General features: G+C 36.9%; 1 protein-coding gene across 1 annotated transcript in view; it reads left to right on the top strand.

Moving 5' to 3' along the window:
* The window catches only part of TNNI3K (TNNI3 interacting kinase), a 310,813-nt gene that overhangs the window by 203,940 nt on the left and 94,151 nt on the right, over nucleotides 1–12,722 (top strand). The window contains exons 20-22 of the mRNA XM_047872978.1: nucleotides 5,807–5,859; nucleotides 6,180–6,232; nucleotides 10,052–10,184. Coding sequence (XP_047728934.1) covers nucleotides 5,807–5,859; nucleotides 6,180–6,232; nucleotides 10,052–10,184 — 239 coding nt within the window. The remainder of the gene's footprint in view (nucleotides 1–5,806; nucleotides 5,860–6,179; nucleotides 6,233–10,051; nucleotides 10,185–12,722) is intronic.

The raw sequence follows: 12,722 nt of genomic DNA, 5'->3' as shown, positions 1-12,722 counted from the left end.
AAGGGTTGTTGGAGGGGTGTTGGGTAGGGGAATGGGCTAAATGGATGATGGGCATTAAGGAGGGCACTTGTTGGGATGAGCACTCGGTGTTATATAAAAGTGATGAACCACTAAATTTTACTCCTGAAATCATTATTGCACTGTACGTTAACTAACTTGGATTTAAGTAAAATTTAAAAATTAAAAAAAAAATCTCATTACCCCAATGAGATTTTCATTGATTACATGTCACTCAGAGTGTTTTGGACTGAGTCTGTGGCTGGTTTTCAGAAGAGAGGGGCTGGCATTAATTGCTTACAGAATTGAACAGTTGTGGTTCTGGTGACTACTTGTTTCTTTGGCCACACAGACCAATGAATCTTTTCAGTGTGTTTGAACTCTAATTGAATCCCAATGTTCACTGATGTAGTTAATTTTCATTGAAAATAGTTTCATTTGTGGGGAAAAATGTTAAATCAGAAATGCCAAAAATTACTGTAAGAATTAAGGATTGTTGATCTTTACCTCTTGAACTTCCTTGTGTGGTTTTACCAAACCTACTGCCTTCTGGAGAGCATTCCTCAGCATCATGTGACCCTTAAAGATGTTTCCAGAGAGCTTACATGGCAAGTGTGCATGTATATGTATGTGTGTGCACTGCTTATGTGTACATATGTGTATATTACAGCATCTGTTCATCATTGTCCTCCTTCCTTTCAGTGTAACCCATCTCTTCTCATCTCCTGCCCCTTCTTTTCTCATATCCTTATGCCTCTCTCCCAGATGGTAGGACTTGGGCTAAAGTGCTAGTTCAATCAATCACTGACAGGTTTACATATCTACCAAATTCACATCAGAAGGGTCTGACTCAAAGGGATGTTTCCACCCAATGTTATGTACATGAAGATGCTCCATAAAGCCTTATCTGTAACAGAAGACTGTCTCTCCCCAGAATTTTATACAAAAGCAAGCAGATAAAAATGAACCTCCCAGGTGGTGTCCTGGTGGAGAAAAAGCCTTAGAATTCCCATCACCTTGTTTTCTTTCACTTTTCTGATCCTGATGACATTCTCTGTGTACCTAGCTTAATTCCCAGGTCAGATTGCAAGTTTCCTATTCACAGGGATTGTGTTTCATTCACCTACATATGACACATTAACCACACACTGGAAGGGAAGAAGGTTAGTATTTGTCTACTGGTTCTTGGTGGATCAAAGGTGTATTAGATTTATTTCCATGTAGCTTGTTGACTTCATTCTTTTTACCTTACAGTCATACATTGAACACAGGAATTTTTAGCACTAGCTGGAATTTTGATCACTTTCTTCACTCAAACTTTCTGGACTTTTGCCCTAGACATCAAGCTGGAAGAGTTCTGGCTCCTCAGGGCCTATCTGGATGATGTGGGAGTCAACTTCTCATAAAAAAGGCACACTTTGGAGACTGAGGTTTGAATGCTTCCTCCACCTCTTACTAGCTATGATACTGGCCATCTTAGGTGACCACTCTGATCCTCAGTTATCCATCTGTAGGGTAGATATGCTAATATCAACCACACAGTGGCTCCATGAGGATGGAAAAATCTCAAAAACACCAGTGCTTGCCCACAGGAGGCTCTCATGCAATATTTACTCACTTTTTTCTTTACTGCCACCCTCTCTGTTACCTCCCCTCAATTTTTATTGTTCTTCTTCCTCTCAAAACTTGCCATTCATGACAAATCTCAGGTAAACTCTTCAAATTATCACTAATAATAATTGCATCACTTCTATTGTCCTAACTGGCTTCTTCTACAAACTCATCCTCTTCCCTAGATATCCTCAACCCCAATGCCAGTGACTCTCTGACACAGCACAAAGCCTACTTCAAAGCCTTGCTGCTGTCACTGATAAAATAGATTCTCTCAGCTTCACCGCCTGCCTGTCTCTCTCTCTTTATTTCACTCCAGATAGGAAGTATGACTCAGCACCAACTAATAAAATGAATGGATGAATTTTAGGGGTAGTTTAAAAAGCTAGTTTCCATTATTACTGAGTGGTTAGAGAAGGAGTGGACAAATTCAGAAGACTATCTTGAAGTAAGTAGAAAATTCCCTTTTATTCCAGCACTTCCCAAAGTTCTGCAATATTATTTGCATAGATTCCCTTTTGGATTTTGGCCCCATTTGCTGCTATGAACTCAAATTGTCCAGTGTCCTAAATTGTCGCTGCATCCTTTGTTTTGTTTAATTTGCTATTGCTTGTTAAGAACACAAGAGTTCAGGGGTGCCTGGGTGGCTCAGTCAGTTGGGCGTCCAACTTGTACTCAGGTCACAATCTCACAGTTTGTAAGTTCGAGCCCCGCATCAGGCTCTGTGCTGACAGCTCAGAACTTGGAGCCTGCTTCAGATTCTGTGTCTCCCTCTCTCTCTCTGCCCCTCCCTTGCTCGAACTCTGTCTCTCCCTCTCTCTCTGTCTCTCAAAAATAAATTAACACTAAAAATTTTTTTTTAAAAACAAAAAGAACACAAGAGTTCATGTTGCATGTTATTTCAATTTGATAAAAATAGTAGTTATTTGTCTGGTGAGTCCAGTCTTGCCAAGCACAACATTGACTTTAGTCAAGTTTCTCAGCCTCCCAAGTCAGCCACTATCCTTTTCATAAAAATTCATAGAATTTTTAGTAAGACAACCCTTTCTAATTGGATATTTTATTGCTTTGTACTTAAGAACTCTAAACTAGAAAACTCATAGTGTGATGAAGGATGATCCTTGGTTTTCTGTTCTGTTTTGTCCTCTCTATCTAAGCTATCCCAAGATCTAGACACTGTATTTTAGATGTTTTGATGGATTTACCCTATCTTATTTGTTTTCCACTCTTTTGACTTTTGTCCTTAATACCCAGGGCCTAAAATTATTCTTGAAGGCTAATCTCTCTGCTTTCAGAGCATTGCACCTTATGCATAAAAATGTGCTATTTCCTTGTATCAAGCCTAGAATTCCCTTCCCAGCTTTCATATTTCCTTGTAATAATCCAATACTACTTCCACCTGATTTTCCTCCATTATTCTCCAGCATGCACTGTCTAATTTAGTAAGTATATTCTTCTTATAATTCCTGATACCAACTACAGGCATCCCCAACTTTTGGCCTTTACTAAGATTATCCCCCAACTTGGATTTTGTTTCTCCCTTCATCTGCCTCATTTCCTCCTCACTACAACATAAGCTCACAAACGCTTTGCCTATATCCACTATATCCCAGTATATAGGAAAGTTCCTGGTATATAATCCACGTTTAGCCAATTTATATTTATAGACTTACTGACTGTCTCTCAAGGCCCACTTCAAAGATAATTTCCTTTTTTAACCTACACTATTTTTTCTGAATTTTTACATAACCCACATTCATCTTTACTTTTTATCAGCTGATTATAAGTTCTTTGAAGATGAAATCTATAACTTGCCTCACTTTGCATCTCTCAGAGTGTCTTGATAATGTGAGGAAAGTAAATATCGTCCTTGAGGGGAAGGGTCCATAACACAACACAAAGATGATTCATAAAATCATTTTTCACCTACTGTTTGCCAGTCCCTGTTCTAAGATCTGGGATGGTGGCCTACATGAACTGGATTCTGTGTCTTCACTGTTACTACTTACCTGTGTAATCTCTGTTGATACACTTAAGTTCTCTGAACTTGAGACTTCTGCAGGAACTAAGAGGGTTATACTAAGTTAGTTCTAATGTCTCTTCCAATTGTAGGATTCTGTGAATTCTAAATATTTATCAGTAGACAGATGAGCGGTATTCAAACAGTACTCATGACTGTCTATTTTCAGTTACTTTTAGTTAATTTATTTGCTAACAAATGTTTATTGAATACTCCTGTGCAATGTATGTGCTAAAAATGCTGGAAGTACAGCAAGGAGCATAATCCCTGCATGATTCCTGACATACCCTGCTTCTCATACTGTGATGCACTGGGTGGCCCAGTGACTAAATTCATTTAAATTTCTTTGATGAAAGAGTAAAATTTTGCTAAACTCTCCACCCCAACTCCAGCTAGGTGGTATAATCAGTCTTAATAACATAAAATATTTACTTTGGAAGAAATGTCAGCAAACAAATGAATAAATATTCCAAACAAATGTAACTTATCTGGTGGCTTCTCAAGATCCATGGTTTTAAGCTATTGCCTTGATGACTACTATTGTGGAAAATGTGAATGTTTAATTGGTGGTTCAGGGAGACTTTCTCTCTGTTTAACTTGAACAGCTCCATTTAAAAATCTATATTATATGTTGAGATTATGCTCCTAAAAATGTTTTTTAATAACCACTGTTCTAGATAACTAATCAAAATTAAAATAAAATAACAGACAAGATGCTATACATATAGGTGTATTATGTTTAGGGAATCCATGCTCAATATGTGTTTTAATGATATCTCTAAAATGTAACACCCCATATCCTTTGATAGACCAAGATATTGTGGTATTGAAACTCCCATAAATCCCTCAGAGAATCTGGTGGTACAACATTAGATGCATTTTCTTGTCATACTTGAACTTCCAGAGAGTTCCTGATGCTATCAAGTTCTTATGACAGTTGTCTCATCATATGTTGCAACTGATAAATTTGAAGTTAAAGAGAGCATCCTGGGGGTTTTGTTTTGACATCCTTGATTACTTCTACACTGGGTTTTTCCAAGCAAATTGGCTTTAAACATATTCTAGATTTTAAGTAGTTGAAAGAGGATTAAGTCTATATTACTGAAATAAAATTCATTAATGATACTAGGGAAATTCAAAAGTAACTTTCTTACAACGCCGCAGTCAGCCCCAGAAAGTATTTATGTAAAGAATTCAATATCTTATTTGGGTCTTATTCAGGACTAGAAAATAATAGTGTTTTCTGTATATTGATCACAAAGCAAAACAATTAAGGATAGAGCAAATACAATAAATATAGTATAACCTATAGACACTAAAAGAAATCCAGTGGATGATCTCCTAATACTGAAATGCCTCATTTACAAGGCAAATGTGAAATAAGCATTCAGTAAGAAGCACTCCGTGACAATCTTGGATCATGATGTGTTTGTCCATCCATAAGATATCCCACAACTCATTTTACCAATATGTGGGAGGAAGAATGACCTCTTTGGGGGCTGTCTCAGCCTTGACTTACTTTTTGAAAAGGCAGGACATTCTTAACCTCACTTGAATTCTGGGTTGGAAAGACTTTGGTGATCTTTATAACTTTTTCTCCCTACAACCTTAAAAAGGGGTTTAGCTAGTATCAGGCTTAAAAACACTCCTTCTTCCTGGGAGTGTAGCTAGAACATGTTGGCCAAGACTTATTCCACAAAGGGTCCTTTTATTATGTTCATGTCGGGCTCTGACTTGAACTGCCCTTACGCTTAGGGTTCCAGCAAGCTGGTTCCCTTGCTCTGGCTCTCATATGCTCACGGATGCATTTGACCCTGCCTGTTAACAATTGTATTAGCAAATGAACCACAGAGAGCTGAAATACTGATCTTCAGCGAATGGGTCTTTTTGACAAGTTTAGAGGGCTTATCCAAAGTGAGACACCGCGTATACTTTCCAAGTTAGATATAAAATGATTTTGTAAATATTCCTTTTGAATTAGCAAAATTAAAAAAAAAAAATAAGAAACACTAACCTAAGATCTCTGCCAGACTTTTGCAGCTTGTTCAGCCTCTGGGTAAACAAATGATGACTATCAACCTCTTCCTTAAGGCACCAGATTCAGAAATAATGAAGTTTACTCAAAGTCAGTGTTTTGTTTTTTGTTTCACTGTTTGTGTTTTGTTTTGTTTTTTACAGTCACAATATTCTTCTCTGTGAGGACGGGCATGCAGTGGTGGCAGATTTTGGAGGTGAGATTTCCATGAAAAATCCCCAAATGACATCAGTTTCTTTCTTCATTCTTAGTTGGTGTCTCATATTGTATGATGAAACTGAAAAAGCAGTTCACACTGACAGCTATACTTTTCTGAATCATTCAAATTTCAGTGACCCTGAATTTTAAAAGTATATCATTTATTTTCAGTTTTTTCTCTTTGATATACCCAGCTACAAGAAAGGAAGTAAGCCTTTAAATAAGAGGTTTCTAGGGGGTTCAAAATTTTAGTTGTGATTTTGACCTTGTTTTTAAAGATGTTTTCTTTAACACGAATTCATTTTTTCTTTCCATCAGAATCAAGATTTCTACAGTCTCTGGATGAAGACAACATGACAAAACAACCTGGGGTTTGCTGCTGCTTATGTTCCTTATAATTATGAAACAATTAAAATGTGTAAACTCAGCATGACAGGAAGTGAGATGAGAGCAGCTTTAAGTGGAAGCATTGTCATTGTCCCAGGGGCAGGATAAAGTTTTATGTTTTTATTTTCAGGAAGCCCTCAAAAGAACTCTTTCAAGGCTGTACCAGAAAAATAGATTAGATATATGTCTGGAAAATGAGATGGATAAAATAATACAGAATTTATTTCAGATGTAACTGAAAAAAGTACCAAGCAGGCATGGTTAATTGGCTTTCATTTTTAGATCTTCTTATTAAGTAGTGGAGAGAGTTAACATTTAATCAGTAACTAACTATAGAATTTGTAGTTAACCAGCATCTAGTAACAACTTTTTTTCTGCTTCAGCATTATAAGGTAATATGGCATATAACCAAGTATTAATGTTTAACTAAAATATAAGTTTTAACATCTGGAGCAAACATAATTGTATTCAAAAATGTCTGCTATTAAAATCATTACCTGCTCTCTTCTTTACTCTCCTCCGCTCCCCCAAAAAAGTAACTTCTCTTCCTAGACCACGTGTGTTATTTAACTACCTAAGCTTAGGGTAATTTCCCATTCCTTCCTTTTTCTGCTTCCACAGATGCATTACTCAGTCATGTTTTCTGTTTGTTTGCATGCTTGTTTTAAGTTCATCCCAAACTCTCATTTTCCACTTCAGTTCATGTCTTCATCATCCCTTTTCTGGACTAGAAGTAGGATTCTAACTCCAGTACTGTCTTCCAGTTCCTTCTTTGCAACATCAGCCAAGTGTTAGGTTCTGACAATTCATCTCCTCCTATAACCATCACAGATACCCAGTACCCACAGGCCAAAATCCAAATTCATTGCCTGGATCCTCCTGCCCTCCCAAATCTAGCCCAGGGCCCCTCTGTGACCTCTTCTCCCACAGTAAGTTCTCTCAAGTCCCCACACCCTAATACACAAGCCTCCTGTTCATTCCCCAAAAAGGCCATTCACATTCATATCCCTGTGTCTCTGCTAGTGTGGCTTTCTCTGCCTGGACAGTCCTTCACTCCACCTCACCTAGAAAGGGCTTGCAAGGCCTAGGAAATTTTATCCATTGTAAGTGCCTTCCCTTCCATAACATCCCCCCCCCACACACACACACACACCTGTTGCCTCCTCCCCGTGCATTTTTCTGTCTGTGCTTTTGTAACATTTTGTACTGCTAATTCGTACCCTTACTCATTCAGTCAACAAACATTTATTGAGGGCCTACCATGTGTCAGACATTGTGCAAGGGACCAGGAATGCAAAATGTGAAGAAAATCTTGATGTGAAGAGCTCATTTTCTATGGGGAAAACACAGTAATAAGCAGATAGATTTAAAGCAGTATGGAAGTCCTGTGATAAATAAGGTGTGACAGAGCGTCTTGGGATGAGTGGGAGTAAATTAGGTGCAGGGAGAACAGAAAAGAGTGCCAAGTAGAATGAACAACAGCATGAGCAAAGACGTAGGGGAAGGATGAGAAATATCAGACTTCCTGGGGGAACTTCAAAGAGCTTGTCATTGTTGGCATGCTCTGGGTGAGGAAGAGAAAGTGAAAGATGAGTTAGAGAGGAAGGCAGGAAATACATCATGGACCATGTTGTAAGTGAGATTAGGCATGTCTGGTTTCCCCAGTTAGATTTCATTCATTCATCCAACAAATATTTATGGACTACTTACTAAATGCCAGACATCCTTCTAGGAACTGGGAATATTGCAGTGAACAAATTAATTTTCTTATTCCCATGGATCTAATATTCTACGAGAAGGAGATAGACACTGAACAAATCAACAAAATATGTATCAGGTTGTGATAAGTGTTACAGAGTAAAAACAAAGCAAGTATGTGAATGGAGAATGGGGGTATCACTTAGATAGGGTAAGAGGGAAAGATAACATTTGATGAGAGGCCTGACCAGGAGTCATCCATGTAAGGGGAAGGGCAATGTAGGCAGAGGGAACAGTCAGTGCAAAGGCCCTGACACAGGAAAATTCTTTGTGTGTTCAAAGGCAGAATGACTAGAGTGGAGTGAGCAAGAGGAGAATGGCAAGATATGAGGTAAGAGAGGAAGAATGAGTCCTCTTTTGATAGGACACACAGTACCTGAGACACAGAGATAGCTAGATCAGTGATTCTCAACCCTGGCACCACATTGGAATCACTTCAGAAACTTTTTAAAAAGTATTTTGCCTGAACCCATCCCCCAGAAATTCTGATTTCATTGGCCTGGGGTTGATCTTGGGTACCTGTATCTTTTCAAATTTCCCCCAGGTGATTCTCAAATACATCCAGACTCTAGCTAAATAAACTTTTGTTGAATGAAATTGAATTGAATTTCACCAACAGCAAGTAATTTTTTTTTAATCCTAGCAGCACAGTCTTTAAGCACAGCACTACTCTAGATTTATTTTGAAGGCTATTTTGTTTCTTACTAGTTATGTGGCCTCATGTAAGTTGGCTAATTACTCTATTACTCCCCTGTGGGAAAATGGGCATACTGTATGCCTACTTCCACTTATGCAATGTTGTGACACAAGGCATAATCTGCTACATAAGTGGAGGCTATTTGGAAGGTGAAAGCTCATGTGGAAGAATTGCATATAAGCATCATAATCGGAATACATATATTCTTAGAATGCTATAATTATGCATGATTTCAAAATAAGGTAGACACTTGAAAAGAAGTATCAGCAGCCAGCTCTACATAGAATTTCAGTAAGAGCAATAAAAGAATGCTGGTTTCTTCCAGGGGAAATACAAAGAAACAAGGTGTTTGGCGAAGTTCACTGATAAGGTTATGGAGCCATGGGATTTTAGAGCTGGAAGGGCTTGCCTCTTCTGTTCTGCCCTTAAGGAATCTGAGGTCCAGGAGCATACAAGACTTGCCCAGGGCTGCTCAAATAGTGAATGGTAGAGCTGGAGCTGGAATTTTCTTCTCCTAACTCAAAACCTAGTGCTCTTTCCCCTAAACTACAAATCAACCAAATGTATGCCATTTGCATCTCAGAATGCAAACTTATATTTCAAACCAAAAAATACATAACTGCAAGTGAAAAGAATGTAAATAATGCCATCAAAACATGAATATAAAACTTCGTACAGAGAAAACTATAACATCTTATAGGTTTTCTTCCTGGAATACTGCACAAACCATATTCAGAAATAACACAACTGGGCAAACACAGGAGATATGACAGACCTGATCCTGCCAGTGAGCTGTCTGCTTCATAAGAATGTTCTGGGCACTCCTCTAAGGCTCTATCTCTCCTCAGTCATGAGAGCATTATTTATGGGTCTAATTTAGTGGCTTCCTAAACTACAACCTGAAGATCTAAAGGAAGAAAGGTGTGATTCACCTCCAGGGAGGCATAGAGCTCTTGGATGAATCGTGGTTGGCTATTCATAAGTTTATAAGGCTTCTAGGGGAAAGATGCTCAGAAGTAAACAAAAAATGCTGCTGCTGTGATCATTTTACAAGATGCAGGTTTACTTGATGATTAATATTGTTGCAATGTTTTTGGAATGATTATGAATTTCATGATCTTCCAATGATTAAAAAAATGCCTTTGTGAAACTGAACAATAATAGTAAACATGTTATTAATGTATAAACACATCAGCTTATTGCATGGTACAAGGCAATCAGTGTTATTTTATCTTTATATCTTCTGAGAACAATGGGAGAACACTTACCAAATCCTTACCATCCCAGTTTCTACAATGGGGTGACTAAACACTTGGCAAATGACTTGTGGATGTTTCTGGACACACAGAACCTCCGCTGGATGGCCCCTGAGGTGTTCACGCAGTGCACACGCTATACCATCAAAGCTGACGTCTTCAGCTACGCGCTGTGTCTCTGGGAACTTCTCACTGGTGAAATCCCATTTGCTCATCTCAAGCCAGGTAAGACATCCTGAAAGGTTTCCAGAGTTCTATGCCTTGTCACGACTTCAAGAAATATTTTTTTCCCCAAAATGATTACTCTTGGTGGGTCCACAAGATAAGAATTAAGTAAACAACTTAAAATTGTTTCAAGGTATGTGCCCAATCCAGAAAACTTACTGACCTAACTGTGTGACGTTAGGCACAGGCACACACAAGTGTAGGTATATTTTATTAAAGTTTAGGGCTTTGATTTATCTGTTGTTAATAAAACAAGCAAATGACTATGGTCACATGGCAGGTGGGTGCAAATAATGTGGACAATGTAATACTCTTTTTTTGAGATTAGATTCTAGAAACTCCATTTTTAGTGTGTATACAGGGGTGAGCTGAAAGTAGCAACACATAAAAATAACCAACCAGGACCGTTTTCTGCTTGTCTCATGTTATATAAAAGAGAATTGCTTTTCATAATAATTTTGTATTACATAAATAGATGCGCTCCAAAAATGGGGCTTTGTGAGAGAGCCTAATTTTTGGTGATAATATACATTACACTCTATGTACATGTAGACAGTAGAGGCAGGAAATCTAATCACATGAAAAATATACACATATTTGAGCCTTAAGGTAAATTTTATTTGCATCTGTCTCTTCATTTTATTTGAGTTTCAGCTTTTATGTTTTGTCAATCTATTTACTTACTTGATTCACCGTTAGACTGGGAACTCCTTAAGGGCTTTGCATCCCCAGAACCTAGTATGCTTAAAAAGTAGTTTTCAAATTAAATCACAATAAATTTTAAGTGAATTACTTTGCAAGCTCCTGGTGGCCACCCTATCACAATATATCAAAGTCAAAAGGGATGTTAGGGAAAGACAAATCCCATAAATGTGGATACTCACAAATTAAAAGTCTTAACAAAGATCCCAATAATTGTTAGTACTCATTTGCAGAGCAAAGCTACATCTCACACTCTCTTTTCAAGATATTTTCCCATAATATCATATGGTCTTCAATTATCCTCTGCATAGTTTCTAACTAATTGTCCTAATATTTTTCTATATACTTTTCATAGAAAATTATGAGAGTTAGTCCTTATTATAGTGTGAATGTAAAGACTCTATTTTGAACTGAAACAACATTGCCATTTTAGGTTAATAATTCCACTAGTTTCAACAAATACATAACCATGATCATCACCATATAGAGTATTTCCATCACTGTAAAAAGTTCCTTAGTGCCTCTTTTGAGTTAATTCACTGTTCCCACATCCAGCCCCTAGCAATCACTTATCTGATTTAGGTCTTTATAGTTTTGCCTTTTCCAGAATGTCCTATAAATGGAATCATGTTGTTGACTTTCAGTCATTTATTCCTTTTTGTTCCTGAGTAATACTCCATTGTGTGGATGTATCTCAATTTAATAATGCATTCATACATGGATGATTATTTGAATTATTCTCACTTTGGGGCTGCTGTGCATAAGATACTAAAACCATCCAGGTATTTGTGTGGATGGTTTTACTACTCTTGAATAAATATATAAGAAATGATTACAGTACTAGATCTTATGATAAGAGGTTTTCTAAGGTATCTGTACCATGATGGATTTCTACCAGCAATGTATTATAATTTCAGTTGCTACACATCCTTGCCAGGATATTTTTGTTGTCTGTTTAAAATAAGACATTGGCCATTTGAGTAGGTATATAATGGTGTATCATTGTAGTAGTATTTTCTATTTTTCTAATAGCTAATGATATGGAAAATCTCACATGTTTGTGTTCCTCTTTCTTTGGTGAAGTGTTTGTTCAGGTTGCCTTATTATTTACTTGTAAGAGTTCATAGATACTAGGTAGAAGTCTTTCATCTGCTATGCGTTTTGAAAGTATTTTTCTTTAGTCTGTGGCTTGCCTTTTCATATTCTTAGCAATGTGTTGAAATAAGTTTTTAATTTCAATGAAGTCTACCTTATCAAACTTTTAAATCACATGTTTTTATATTCTTTCTAAAATATGGTTGCATCACTAAAGCCACAAAGATTTCCTCCCATGTTTTCTTATAGAACTCTTATAGGTTTAGGTTTTATATTTATAGAGTCTACTTATTTTCTTTTTTTTAATGGTTACAGGTATGAGCTTTTGTTATTCTTTTGTTAGTTTATTGTGTTTTTTTAGTTTATAGTTTTAGTTTATAGTTTAGTTTATGGTTTTTAATATGCATGCTTAAGTTTTTCAGCATGATTTTTTGAAAAAACTTTCCTTTCTCGATTAAACTAGTTTGGTACTATTGTCAAAAATCAATTGACCATATATGTGTATTTATTTTTGGGCTCTGTTTAACTGATATATGTCTACCCTTACACCAATACCATACTATATTCAGAGTTTATAGTTAAGTCTTGAACTCAGGTTATATAAATCTTCCAACTATGCCCTTATTTAATAAAATTGCTTTGGCTCTTCTAGGCTTTTGGTTTTCCATATAAATTTTAGAATCAGTTTGTTTATTTCTACCAAAAAAAAAAAGCCCACTGGAATTTTGGGTAGATTACATT

Source organism: Prionailurus viverrinus, chromosome C1 (assembly GCF_022837055.1).
Source record: "Prionailurus viverrinus isolate Anna chromosome C1, UM_Priviv_1.0, whole genome shotgun sequence".
NCBI classification, from domain to species: Eukaryota; Metazoa; Chordata; class Mammalia; order Carnivora; family Felidae; genus Prionailurus; species Prionailurus viverrinus.
Note: the sequence above shows the minus strand (reverse complement) of the source record. Positions and strands in the feature narration are given on the sequence as shown.